This window comes from Rhodofomes roseus, assembly GCF_022264815.1.
Source record: "Rhodofomes roseus strain CIRM-BRFM 1785 chromosome Unknown C8Q71scaffold_14, whole genome shotgun sequence".
NCBI classification, from domain to species: Eukaryota; Fungi; Basidiomycota; class Agaricomycetes; order Polyporales; family Fomitopsidaceae; genus Rhodofomes; species Rhodofomes roseus.
Window position 1 is genome coordinate 347,573 of NW_025952970.1, and position 12,764 is coordinate 360,336.

The window sequence follows — 12,764 nt, forward strand, 5'->3', positions numbered from 1 at the left end:
GTCGATGTTGTGCGCCTTCCCTTTGGGCTCGGGGACCGCGCATGGTGCCAGCGACCACATGCTACCGTGCTGCAAAGAGAGAGGGCCCCCGAGTCTGAGGTCAATCTGAGGTCGCCAAGTGACGAGTGCGAGGCAGGAAAGGTGTATCCGGTGACTCACCAACGACACCGTGACGGCGGCAGCAGCAACAGGCCCGGGTGCCTCTAGAGCTCTGCAGTCAGAGAGGCCCACTGGGGACCTATCTTCACGACAAGCGACTCGAATTCGCATCCATGCCGTGGAACAGCCTCAGTACACGATCGGCGGAATACCGTACGTACCGGCCCATGCCAATGTGGCGGTTCAACCCACCCGAGCTCGAGCGCCCACTGAGCGCCCCGAGCGAGCCTTCCGTTGCCAAGCGTGACTTTTGATTCTGGGGATCTCGATCGTCGAATCTCAGGTTCAGGGACGCCTGATCATCCCTTTATCAACTGAAATGGCCATTACGTATTGCATATCTGCTATACTGAACGCCATACCGCCAAGTACAATGCCTGTCGATAATTGAGAAGAGCGGACATGCACCACAAGACGATGGTACACGTACCACGTACATGAACGCAGTGTATACCTGGGGGAGGGCCAAGGCTACCTTGAGGCCCAACACCAGCTGACTCCCGCCCGTTAGTTACGAATGACATCGGCTCGAGTCGACGGTCGATACGCTCTCAGTCCATGACAGATGCACATGCACCCGAACAGTGCATCCCACATGCTCGAGTGGGACCAGCACTGCGCGCGTCGGGTCCTCTCTTCAGCGCCGCCAGCCTGGGGCGGGCCACCCAGGAGCCACCAATGAGCATTGAGCAAGCGTGCGCCCTCCGCATGGCTGCTTACCACGAGGATCCCGGCCACCATCAGGTGCGTCGCTAAACTGGCGCAGCAGTAGCAACTAATGCAGGCCGCGGCTCAGGCCTACCTAGCCGATTTGGTCCAGAGAGCGTATCGATCGCCCCAGCTCGCGAAATACCCTCAAGTTCGGGCCTATCGGAGCCCACATTGTACATCGCCCCAGCATCGCCCAGGTGACCAGCAACGCCCGCGAGCAAGGTGGTACATACGTTTGGCCGACCACCTTCTCGATATTTCTGGCAGGACAAGAACTGAACAGTGGAAGCTTCACGCGATGGAGAAATCGACGACTCACCCGAGGATGACCGCCAGGCAGCCAGGGCCCAGAGCAGCAATGAGACTCTCGCGCGTCCAGCGCAAGGTCGCCTTCGCGCCTGACGCGTGCAGCATATCGCGTTCGGATCCGTGCTGGCCTTCATAGCGCTATCGCAAGCAGCGTGTGATGGAGCTTGCAATGCACACCGGACGTACACCACGAGGATCAACTTCGTCTGGGAATGGGACGATGATACAGAGGTCCAGCCAGTCAGCGCACTGCGGTCCGGTCCTATAGCTATCTAGAAATACAACAGTACTCTTGGTACATTCAAAGCAAACGAACGAAGGCGATAAGTTAGGGTTAAGTTCAGGCAGAAGCGTCAACAGCCCAAGTAGACGAAGATTGAGATGGGGGCATACGGCAGGCGCATAGGCGGCATATGTGAGTGAGGCGATGATAAGGCATATCGGGTGGGCGAGCGAGCAAGGGGTTGGCTTCGCGAAGCGGCCGAGGCGCCTCATACGAGATGGTGTGCCAAGGTCCTCCGGTCGGGCGCGAGAAGGCAGAGGGTGAAGAACGTGCCAATGAAGATGCCTGTCAGCAGACAAGACGCGGACCACGCGAACGCGTCCGTCCTGGACTCGTCCCCGGGCGCCGCCTCGTCTGCCTCCGCCTGCTCCCCCGCGAAGCCAGCCTCCGCCTTCTCCACGTCCAGCTGGGACAGGGCCATGACAGTGGTGGTGGCAGCGGGTGCGGGCAGCTCGAACGCGGGCTTCGTCTCGACGGGCGTCGCCTTCGTGCTCGGCGGGAGGCACCTGCGCATCCGCTCGCGCATCTGGTATCGCTGCGCGAGCTGCTCCAGCCCGCCGACGATCTCCTGCATGCGCGTCGCGTCCGCGAGGGCCTGCACCCTGCGCGCCTCGCGCACCTCCTCGCCGACGATGTGCACCATGCACCGGACGAGGCCCTGGATCTCGGGGTGCTCCCGCACCCACCACTGCCCGCTCCAGCGCGAGATGACGAACGCGAGCTCGCACGCCGTCACGGTCGCGGTCGTGAAGTCCTCGAGCGCGAGCCGGTGGAACCACGGACGCAGATGGCAGAGCGCGAGGCGGACAGCGCCTGCGGTTGTGTCCCGGGTGCGGCGGTCGACAGGCATGCGCAGGAAGCGGTCGGACATGTCCTGGCAGAACTGGCGGTAGCTTGGCTTCTTGCGGGTGAAGTCCCAGGCAAGCCGTGAGAGGGGCGTGTCCTTGCCATCGATGGGAGTGGGTGCATCGGGTTGGAGGAAGTAGGAGGGGAGCTTCGGGAATATCTGCGTCAGAGGAACGGAGGCGAGAACAGCCGTGCCAGGGACGTAGCCCCACACGAGGACGTCTTGCGCCTCCAGGGCAAATCGGTACCACTTCCAGTGGTCAGCATGACGGCTAAAGGCATTCTGGTCAATGTGTGATCCCTACGTGCAATTAGATCTACGCACTCTTTCGGAGCCGCTTGCCTGAGCAGCTCGACCGCCGTGACCGCGCGTCCTGCGACAACGCGGGCATCTATGATCGCGATCTCCACGGAATGCTTCATGTTATGGTGATATCTCCTCGTTGCCTCCCAGATAGCCCATGCGAAACTGAAAGATGTCGACACATAGGGAGACGACGAGCGGGTCGTCCAGTCCATATGTTGTACAGCGTCGGCATATGTGGGTTCAGGTGGACTGCGGAACGGCGAGGACGATGACTTCTGGGACGAGAAGCTGGACGAGGCGAAGTCCTCCTCGAAACGTGGGCCGACAAAGTAGGGGTCTGTTCGGTCATAGAACGGGGAGAGCTCGCGCGGTGTGTGCACCCGAAAGAGAAAGGGATTGCTGCTGACGAGCTTGTCAAACTCGACATCCGGCCCGAAGCCGTACTGAGGCAGCGCGTTGCGATCCTGGACTGATACCTCCGTGGACAGAGCGCTTCCAGGACCAGCAGGAATGCCCATTCTGCGAGAGGATGGGAGGGAAGGGTGGGGATGAGTTGAGCTTGGGCGATGGTAGATGATCCGAAGGATGCTCACCTCCTCCCGGGCGCACTTAAGGACTCTGGATAGAGCTAGTGCTGTGCCCAAGCCACGCACTTTCAATACGGGCAGGACTTCCGGACCCCATCCTTCGCATGCGAAAACAACGAGGCGCGCCTCGCACGAGCCGGGGAGGAGGACTGCCACGCTCGTGGAGGCCGGTCGGACCATCTAGTAGGGACGGGGTTGAGCTAGGACATGAACGACAGGGTATAACATCGGAATTGGTGGCACAGACGAGGATCCGGTCAACGTCGAGGGCGAGGACGACGTCCAGAACGATGGCGAGCGGTGTCTGGCGTCCGAGTGATATGACAACGTGACCGGGGGATTGATCAATCGTTCTGGCGAACGGGTGGGCGCTCATTTCCCTGGACCCACCTTCCGCATTCGCACAAAGAACACGCCCGCGCCTCCAAGACAGATGATACGAGACGAGTGCAGAAGTGCAGAAGACGCCTCGGAATTGCGCTAGGATCCAAAGAGGCAGGCTGATAAGCTTGCCTTCGCACTGAGGATCCGGGCTGGTTCATCGGACCTCATACCGGCTGATGACAGGTACCTCAGCGTGCCAATTAACATGTACGCAAGGGAGAACAACAGACGGGGACTCAGATCTGCTTGGCTACGACTTGGATAACGAGTATCGAGCGCAATGAGAGTGCGCACCAGCTGCTCGAATTCAAGTACTTGATAATGTCGCCGATCAACAGCCGAAGCTGAACTTGAATGCCCGTGATGTTGCGGTACAAGTACTGCGATGATCACTTGCGCAACCTGTAACGGCGAGGATGTTCATTGAGGGTAGAAGGAAAGGCGCGCGCGATTGCGACTGCGAGGTAGGAGGGCGACAAGTATGACAGCTCTCGAACCGGAAAGACCCGGCGCACGGCGACAGCAGTATCCTCCTTTAAATAGGACCCGGTACTGACAACAGCGACGCCAATCGCGCAGCCCAATTTTCGGCAGGCCAGGAGGAGTGAGGGTTGGGGTCTCATGTTGTGTGACGACGCCGCATCCGGAGGGCGACTTGCCTAATTAGGACGTTTTGTGGCAAAAAGTCACCTGTCCGTTGCCAGGCGCCCGGCGATGCACTCCTCTCAAAACATGGCCACACTTGTATACGTACTTCAGTCCAGTCGCTCATCCTTCAATCGCACATCACCAGTGTTCCGGCGAATCATTTTCGCACCCGCAATGTCTGTTGGCACATTTGCTCGCTCTTGGAGCACGGAGTCACAGCACGGAATGCCCCCAATGTGTGCTACTTACGCCCAGCGGAAATCATTCGGGGTATCACAGTATGAGACGACTGACGTCTGAAAAGCAGGCTCGAATGAAATGAAATTTGGTCAAGTCTTGGCGATTGACTCAACGCTGAACGTGCATGGCTTTGATGCAATGCGACGCAGCTCATGATCAAACGACACGAGGTATACATGGGCTGCGCACCCCCTCAAACGCGAGCGTTGCAACTTGGCTGACGTCTTCAAGGCTTCTTGCTGTCTTGCTGATAGCCCTGACACTGCTGGAACTCATAGATATCCTGGGTTATGACGCCTTCCCTTCGGCGCGTGCAGTTGGGCAACTCGAGCAGGCCTGCGCGGACGAAACCTGGCTTTGTTCGGTACTAGGAGTCAGCGCGCGACCATTGGTTCCCCCAATGTTGATCTTGCGACGATCCTCATGTTGATTACGCGCTTACCACAAGTGTTGAACGCGATGCTCACGTTGCCAGAGCCCTGGGCGACCAACGAATGAAATCCTCTGAAACCCCAGAGGCGAACGAGCAAGTGCGTGGTCACCGTCCGCTCTATGTCCGTGATTGACCCTTCGCCCAGCAATCCCTATCAGCAGTTCAAGCTGGACCTTGCTCCAGTGCCTATCACAAGGTCCTCTGTTAACCCCGCCATCTTCAATCCGTGCGTGGCCATTGTACTGATATGCCCGTCTTGGATCTGTTGCTAACACGTTCTTCGATAGGATAAGGGCTTGGATGCTCATTGACCTCAGCTATTGTTAGATCGCGGGAGGGCATAGACATTGAGTGGAGCGCTTCGGCCGACTGTCAGTACTTGAGATGTCGGAGGCTATCGTCGGTACGTGTCTGTTCTGTTCTACAGACTTGCGGGCTTGGTACCTCGTTCCTCTGACATTGAGTCGATCAGAGACCCAGGCCGCTTCGCTGAAGTGCCACGTAGCATCAGAACTTGAAGACATCCTGCTCAATAGCCCACTAAGATGCCTGGGCACGCGCGCCAGTGAGTACACAGGCGCCTTTGTTGTGGAGGTTGACACTGAAGTGATGGTTGCCCTCATGGGCATTGGGCAGCATCTCGCGGAACAAAATATCGTAGTCTGTGAGGCTACTGCAGACCACGTCCGTGTGTAGGATCTCCGTCAAGATCAGCACGTAGCGAACAGGGAGAGCGCCTATGTCGAAGGATTACGTCGAAGGATCCTCGTTCGCAAAGCGCCCTTGGACCACAGTCCGGGCACAGGTTCATCGAATGGTCAGTGCCAGCCTGTCTTGCCTTGCGAGTCCAGAAGCTGTCGCCGGCACATTCACCTCGGTCCGCGCTGCCTGTTCCGTCAAGTACGACGTCAGGACTGACGGAAGAGGGCGAGGATTTCGCTTTTTTGTCTGCTTTATTTCCTTCTTCAACACCGGGCGCCTCGTTTACGTCGGGACATTGCTGACGTCGAAACAGACCTCCGACAGACAGAACCTCGGTCCAGCCACGCCTTCGGTATTCATCGTCCCCTAGGAAGGTATGATCGACTGGCCTGGTGAGCTCCTTATGGCGATAATGCGGCACCTTGCCAGGTGGCGCGGTGACTGCTTCATCCATGGCGATGTATGCGCACGTCAAGTCTGCCGCCAATCACTTAACACAGCAGATGTCTATCCACAGTGGTGGGTAGCTGGGCGCTGAGCGTTGGGCCGAGGCCACGGCGGGGAACGCAGGCATCGGTGGGTCTGCCCCCGCAGCGCCCTTCGCCATACACGTCGAGTCTTCAGCATGCAAGATGCTATCGCCGCAGCATCTCCGACGTCCTCTCTGGCATGCACACGTCCAGCCACCCAGTCTTCCTTCGGATGCGATCGAAGCACCTCTAAAGTCCCACAACTCCCTGGCAGCTATCAATGCACGCAATACACACTCGCCAACGTATAACAGTCCACCCTCCTCTCCCTCCAGAGTCGTCCACACTCAGACTCGGATTGATCCCTTCAGAACACAACACCCATCCACCTAGACGTCATAAAACTAGACGAGCCATGCGTCCAACAACTCCCGTCCGGCGTGTCCTGAACACAGACGCTCTCGCCGCCTCCCTCCGCTCCTCCACCAGTGCAAGCACCACCACCGCCCCCTCCGCCTCTTCGTCCGCCCGCCGCCAGCTCGCGACGGTCTCCGCAGACCTCCCACAAGGCGTCCCCGAGCTTCGCCCCATCTTCGACATCTTCGACGCCCCCGCCCGACTCGGCACCTCCCCCGCGCGCCTGCGCCTCCCCCAGCGCGCGCCGTCCGCTGCCCCGTCGCCCCGGTCGCCCGCGACAAAGCGGCCGACGCGCCTGATGATGCCGAGCCCCATCATCTTCGACGGGCCCAGCGGGACACCCCCGCGCTCTCCCCCCGCGTCCGCCTCTACGTCTGCCTCCTCCCCATGGATGTTTCCCGACTCCCTCCCGCACACACTCCCACCACCCGAGACGTTCGACGGGCCCGCCTACGTGCGGGGCCCAAGGAGGGAGGTGCGCCCTCCCGCCGGCGCCGGTGCTGGCAAGAAATCGGTGCGTGTGCGCGACGTCCCCTGAGCTGGGAGACAGCTTATTGTGCATGCGTGTCGTCTAGCCGCGGCTGACTCCGTTCTTGGTGCCTCTGCTGGGCATGTCCGGTGCTGCAGGTCTTTTCGGGATGAATGAGAAGGGGCCGCGGGCGGACTGACCGGCACGGCAGCATTGAACAGGTATTGTTCTATTGTCTATCAATACGAAAGGTGCTCTGACATGAGCTGTGTGGATAGGATATCCAGTTGGGCAACCTCATTCGTTACGGATCTGATTGCCTACCATCTTAGACGTCGACCTCGTCGGCGCAGACTGACTACCATCGCATTTACCAAGCTTGCTTGTAGATTAGAACCGTAGAAAAGGGGCGTTATTAGGGCACACGTACACATTCAATGATTCATATAGACATCTCCGCCTGTACTTGTAGTATGCATCAAGAAAGATCAACGAATTTCATTCTTCGGAGTTCCACACCGCTTGGTGTGCACGACGCAGCCATCGGCGTAGACAGGTCAAAGAAACATGTTCTCGAGGCATGGGACTGAAATCAGTGCGTGTCATAGCCGCCCGCGACACTAGTCGACCAAGACAATCCACCGGAGTACACGCAGCGAGGAGCATTGATGCCAAATGGGATACACCATGAAACAAGATGCTGAACTACCACAGAGCAAAAGTAACGATACAGTAGACACTTGCACTACGTCTGCTCGGCAATGACGATCTTCTTCCTCGCCGCCTTCGGCTTCGTCTCGCCCGCCCGCGTGTGCTTCCGCCTGTGCTCCTCCTTGACCCGACGCGCCTCCAGCATCGTCCGCTTGAGCTGTGACGCCTTGTACACCGGCCTCGGTATGTGCCGACTCCTACATCCACCAGGTGAGTCCCAACCCGTTTAGAAAAACACGTTCGCAAAACGCACCTCTGCACCCTGTCCACCTCCTTGTCCATCTTCCACCTCTGCTTGAGGCTCTCCCGGTACTCGATTGCCGCGCGCTCCCTCGCCGTGACCACGCCGAGCTTCTCCGAGGCGTGCGCCTTCCATATGCGCACGTTCCCGTCATCCGAGCCGGACAGCACGAAGCGCGCGTCCGCGGTGTAGAGCGTCGCCATGACGCGCTGCATGCGCTTCGTGTGGTAGACCTCCGGTTGCGTGCCCGCGCCCTCGCGCCAGACCCGCACGGTGCGGTCCCAGCTCCCGCTCACGAGCTCCGTCCCCGTCGGCGCCCAGTCGCAGCTCATCACCGCCGCGACGTGCGCCTTGTAGATCTGCGTGGGCGTCTTGAGCGCGCGGATGTCGAAGGTGTAGAGGTTGTGGTCCTCGGAGGCGAGCAGGATCGTGGTCGGGAAGGTTGGTGACCAGGCGAGCGAATTGCTCTGCATCTGTGGGTCTACGTCAGGCACTGTGGATGGTGGGGGTAGGTTATGGACGCACCTGCATGACTATTCGACGTTCGGCCTTTCCTGTTCGGATGTCGTACAGTGTGAAGGTTCGGTCCGAACCGATACTTGCGAGCACTGAAGATTCTGAAAGGTTGAAGCGCACTGCATTGATCGTTTCTGTCGATGTCGGGAACGTAAGGTTGGATATGGCAGCGCTCCTGCAAAGCGTCTCAGTCCGACTTCAGTAGGTAACGGACTGATGAATGCCCACTTCGTTTCATCCCAGATCTGCACCATATTTGATGCAGTAGCGAAGAGAGGGTCTGACCGATGGTGGTCTATTGAGCTGTGAAGCCGTATGAGCAGGTGTGCAGAATACAGTGTTTGAGACTCTTACTTGAAGGCTGATTTTCCCGGGAAGACTTTGAGGGGTTTCCGACTCTGCGGACAGTCAGAAGCGACCTCCATTTGGCTATGATGTACATACCGTAGAGGGCCCAGCACGATCCTCGTCCATATCCTCTTCTGACGGCCGTATGCTCCACAACTTGATATTCCGGTCCACCCCACAGCTAAGCAGCCTATCGCTATCCGCGAAGCATATCCCGGTCACTTTGCCCTTGTGCGCATTCTCGACGTGCAAGACCTTCGTTCGTCTTGATATGTCATGTAGAATGAGTCCTGGCAAATCGAGAAGCCGAGTAAGAACCTAGCGTTGCACATGCAGCGCATCGCGACGGAAGACACGCACACACCTCCGTCCCAGCTCCCGCTCGCGACCATGTCCAAGCTGTCCGGTTTCCGTGCCATCGTTTCTACTGCATCTACATGGCCCTCCAGAGCGGCTACGAACGGCTTTGCGAAAATTCGCTCCATCTTCGCGGCGTTGAGCGCGCGCATACGTTCGCGCGCTCGTGCAAATGGGTGCTGTAGAGGGTCAAGATTTCTTGATGTTGGTGTTGGGTCCCCTGGTCTCGTTGGAAGGTGCGCCGAGGGTGCATGTTGTAAGACCGATATTTTCTGGCAAGGATTCCGGTAAGCATCAGTCATTCTGCAGGTCGGTAATGCTCACCACCATGTTTTATAGCGTGAGCAGTGTTCTGAGATGTAAAGGTGACGCGGTATGGTGATTTTATTGTCGCTGCGCGCCTGAACAGGCGTGAACGCGGAGATGATCGAGGACTCGGAGGGAGGACAGTACTGAAGTTTTCCCAATTTGGTAGGCCACAGCGGCATGATCACGTGGTCACAATATTCACCTCCCAGCGCTTAAGGACAGCACCGTTCTAATCTGTCCGGATCTGACTATGTCGCTGACAAGAGCTGTACAAACACGTTCTCATCGATCATCCATTGGCTAGTTCTGGCCCGGACTGGCTGGAGAGTGTAGTGTCAGTATAGGTCACTGGACAATACCAAGCCAGCGTATAGAGTACTTGCTGGGTATCATGAGGTCCCAGTAACCTAGAGATGCGACGTCATGTTGAATCTACATGTCCTAGTGCATTTTTACTACAGCGAGCAAATTGTTATGTGCGTAAAGTAAATAAAGTCGCCTCCCTGTCCGTCTTGCGTTGAACTTTTGAAGTTCTTCCGACGACACCAGACGAAACAATCATTTCTTTTAAAAGTCCGTTGATGTCATACTGAGAATTCACCGCCACAGATCGCGGTTTGACGGTCGCCTGTTTTGCACTCACCGACACGACCTCCGACTCCCGCAGTGGCACTGTGCTTGTCATTCTTCCTCACTCGCAGCCGAGTGAGTCACATACAGGAGCCCTCATAGCCTCGGACAAGCTAGTAAGGCCTTCCCTGCTTGCTCGTATCATCCTCGGTCAGACGACGGCCACAACCTGTTCAAATCGTATGTTGCTAATCACGGCATCTCAGGACGCTACCTCCGCCCAATCTGGACACGGCGCCGGACATCCACGGACATGGCAGCCAGCAAAGGACAAGACGAGCAGACGCACTGCCATATGCAGGCGCCACGCCCCGATTAGCAGCCGCCCGCCGCCCGTACAGCGTCCGCTTCGCGAATCGCGGTATGCGTCCCAGCTTTTGCGGACAGCTTCCCGTCACATGCCTCCGACGCCCGAACGTATATTAGGTTGCCTGGCTGACCGCGAACGCATTCCCCCCTTCCCCCCTCCCGAGACTAAACACCATGGCACCTTCCTTTGTGGCGGTAGCAGCAACCCGACTGGGCGTAGGCCTCATCTACGCCATCGCGAATGTTATCCTACCAATCCGGCTACTCATCTGGGATCTCGCCCTAACTCTGTACAACGCGTTCGCACCACTTCTGCCCGAAAACAAAGTCGTACCAGAAGGACGGCCGGGCGCGAACGGCCTGTGGCCACAGTACATCCCTCCTTCAGAGACAGACAGCCGGAGTTGCTGTCCCATGCTGAACGCGATGGCAAACCACGGTGCGTAGTCATGTGCGCGCAAAGCGAGATCGTGCCATTGAACGTAGGGTCGCTTTTGCACGCTAGGCATTTTCCCGCGAGACGGGCGCAACATCACCTTCCGCGACATGAACACAAAAGTCCGCGAGACGTTCAACTTCGCACCGACCTTCTGCTTCTTCGTCCCGCACTACGCCGCGGACATGCTCAACCGTAATTACTGGACGGACAAGTTCGACCTCAGCGACCTCAACGCGCACAACTGCATCGAGCACGACGCGTCCCTCTGTAGTGCGTCGTCCACACTCGGTCCGAATGCTAAAACTGATGTGCTTTCGCAGGGGTGGACACCTTCCACAACCCCGACCAGTCAAAACCCGCACGTCGCCTGATCGAGGAGTTCCTCGCAAGCGGGACAGGACCGAACGGCGACATCACCACGAGCGATCTCTCGCGCATGCTCGGTAAGCGGCGCGCCGAGTCCAAGGCGAAGAACAACCAATACGGCCAGACGACGTTCCACAAGCTCTTCGGTGCCTCCAAGTGCGTTTACCTGCCCGACTCTCCTGCATTCGTGCTCACGTGCTACAGCGGCTCGACCTTGCTCACGATTTGCGGCGGTCGTACGAAAGATCTGCGACCCATGCTCCTCGAGGAGCGCATCCCCGACGAGTGGCAGCCCCGCATCCGCAACCCGGGCGGCCTCACGATGGCCACCTTCCAAACCACCGTGATCAAGGTCGAGCTCGGTATCAAGGAGGAGGTCGAGGATACCCTGAGGCTCCTACGTATGGGCGGCATCGGCGACGACGCCAAGAACCAGTGAACGCTTGTAGTCACCATCGCATTGCAGCATAGCGTATGCCTTGCTGATGTATTTAGGATACAAATCGAGCTTGAGCCATTAAATAGATCAGCGACGATGTCCTTGTACAGTGCGAATAATAACACTATCAACATGACCGCAAACCTGGGACTCTCAATAGAGGTAGCCTTGACGAGATGAGGTTGACGCATGAAAGCACTTGATCTCCATACTGAACTAGATGTATGATTCATCGTTCGTGTAGGTAGGTATCCCCCTGAAGCCGCACAGCAGGGCGGAGACGCGGTGCGGTCCAGCGCCCTAGTCGTGAGGGGTGTATAGAGACTGAAGTATGTTGTGGCTTTGCGACGGTTGAGGACGTTGAGGCCTGAGGGCGTAGTGCCCTTGACTGATCGTCTCGTCCAACCATAGCGTCGCTGACAGGCATGCCAACGTGTTTCTCGAGCCGCACCTTCTCCAGGCCTTCCATGGTCGTCCTCGGTAAAGTTGTCCTCCTCTGGGTGTAGCTTGTGGTAATAACCTGCGATCCTTCTTCTTCCTCGCCCTTGCTGATCTGGCCATCCTCTTCCTCTTCGCTCGAGGTGTTCCTCTCGACGGGCAAATAAGGTCAGGCGGAATTGGCCCTCGTCCACAAGGGCCTAAGCTCAAGCAAGCGAGAAGAGTCGACTGATGCGTACGCGTGTTCTTGTCCTTATCCCTCCGCTTCGCCCTCAGCTCATCGAGCTTGCGGGTCGACCCTCCTTATTGGCTACGCCACGCACACCATGCTAGCCTACATTATGGGCCAATCATGGGAAACTGAGGAAGGGCAGGACTGGCTCACCTTTTGCTACTATCATCGTCTCGTTCACTTCGAGCTTTAACATCCGCCGCTCGATGTTGCGCTTATCTTGTATACGTTGCACGTCGCGCGCATCTGCCCTCGAGCGATTACATTTTTCCTGCCTTCATCTTCGCTCTCAGTGAGCTGCATCTGACGCTTCGTGCGCCTCTACTGCACTGTAGATGGTCCTTCGAGTGATTGCCAAAGCTGTGATTCTTTGACTCAGTTTTATGCCGTTTGACCCCGGACCCTCGCGCAACCCTCACGCTTGACATTATCGGCGTTTCTTCTCTGAGCACCGGCTACCTTGA

General features: G+C 57.8%; 4 protein-coding genes across 4 annotated transcripts; 2 read left to right on the forward strand and 2 right to left on the reverse strand.

Annotated features, from left to right (window-relative positions):
• Positions 1-1,471: 1,471 nt before the first annotated feature.
• C8Q71DRAFT_127482 (uncharacterized protein) lies at positions 1,472-3,472 on the reverse strand. The gene is made up of 3 exons (XM_047916447.1): positions 3,209-3,472; positions 2,634-3,134; positions 1,472-2,580 (listed from the first exon to the last, which is right to left on the reverse strand). The coding sequence occupies exons 2-3, from the start codon at positions 3,131-3,133 to the stop codon at positions 1,671-1,673; spliced, it is 1,410 nt and encodes a 469-aa protein (XP_047777334.1). The 5' UTR covers position 3,134; positions 3,209-3,472; the 3' UTR covers positions 1,472-1,670.
• A 2,739-nt stretch (positions 3,473-6,211) lies between these two features.
• Positions 6,212-7,164, forward strand: C8Q71DRAFT_871626 (uncharacterized protein; the record flags this gene model as incomplete). Its single annotated transcript, XM_047928338.1, has 2 exons — positions 6,212-7,010; positions 7,072-7,164. Exons 1-2 carry the CDS (start codon positions 6,360-6,362, stop codon positions 7,162-7,164), a joined length of 744 nt encoding a protein of 247 aa, XP_047777335.1. The 5' UTR covers positions 6,212-6,359.
• Positions 7,165-7,710: 546 nt separating this feature from the next.
• C8Q71DRAFT_710689 (WD40 repeat-like protein) lies at positions 7,711-9,440 on the reverse strand (the record flags this gene model as incomplete). The annotated part of the gene is made up of 7 exons (XM_047920759.1): positions 7,711-7,873; positions 7,930-8,390; positions 8,443-8,608; positions 8,662-8,736; positions 8,788-8,831; positions 8,878-9,071; positions 9,146-9,440. The coding sequence occupies 7 exons, from the start codon at positions 9,438-9,440 to the stop codon at positions 7,711-7,713; spliced, it is 1,398 nt and encodes a 465-aa protein (XP_047777336.1).
• Positions 9,441-10,415: 975 nt separating this feature from the next.
• On the forward strand, positions 10,416-11,780 carry C8Q71DRAFT_127579 (Cloroperoxidase). The gene is made up of 3 exons (XM_047916448.1): positions 10,416-10,825; positions 10,892-11,095; positions 11,146-11,780. Exons 1-3 carry the CDS (start codon positions 10,561-10,563, stop codon positions 11,628-11,630), a joined length of 954 nt encoding a protein of 317 aa, XP_047777337.1. The 5' UTR covers positions 10,416-10,560; the 3' UTR covers positions 11,631-11,780.
• The last annotated feature ends 984 nt before the right edge of the window (positions 11,781-12,764 follow it).

Coding starts and splice junctions, on each gene's coding strand:
- C8Q71DRAFT_127482 (XM_047916447.1), bottom strand. CDS start 3,133: ATGGGCATTCCTGCTGGTCCTGGAAGCGCTCTGTCCACGGAGGTATCA. Junction 2,581..2,633: donor AGGCAAGCGGCTCCGAAAGA/GTGCGTAGATCT, acceptor GAATGCCTTTAG/CCGTCATGCTGACCACTGGA.
- C8Q71DRAFT_127579 (XM_047916448.1), top strand. CDS start 10,561: ATGGCACCTTCCTTTGTGGCGGTAGCAGCAACCCGACTGGGCGTAGGC. Junction 10,826..10,891: donor GAACGCGATGGCAAACCACG/GTGCGTAGTCAT, acceptor TTTGCACGCTAG/GCATTTTCCCGCGAGACGGG. Junction 11,096..11,145: donor GCACGACGCGTCCCTCTGTA/GTGCGTCGTCCA, acceptor GTGCTTTCGCAG/GGGTGGACACCTTCCACAAC.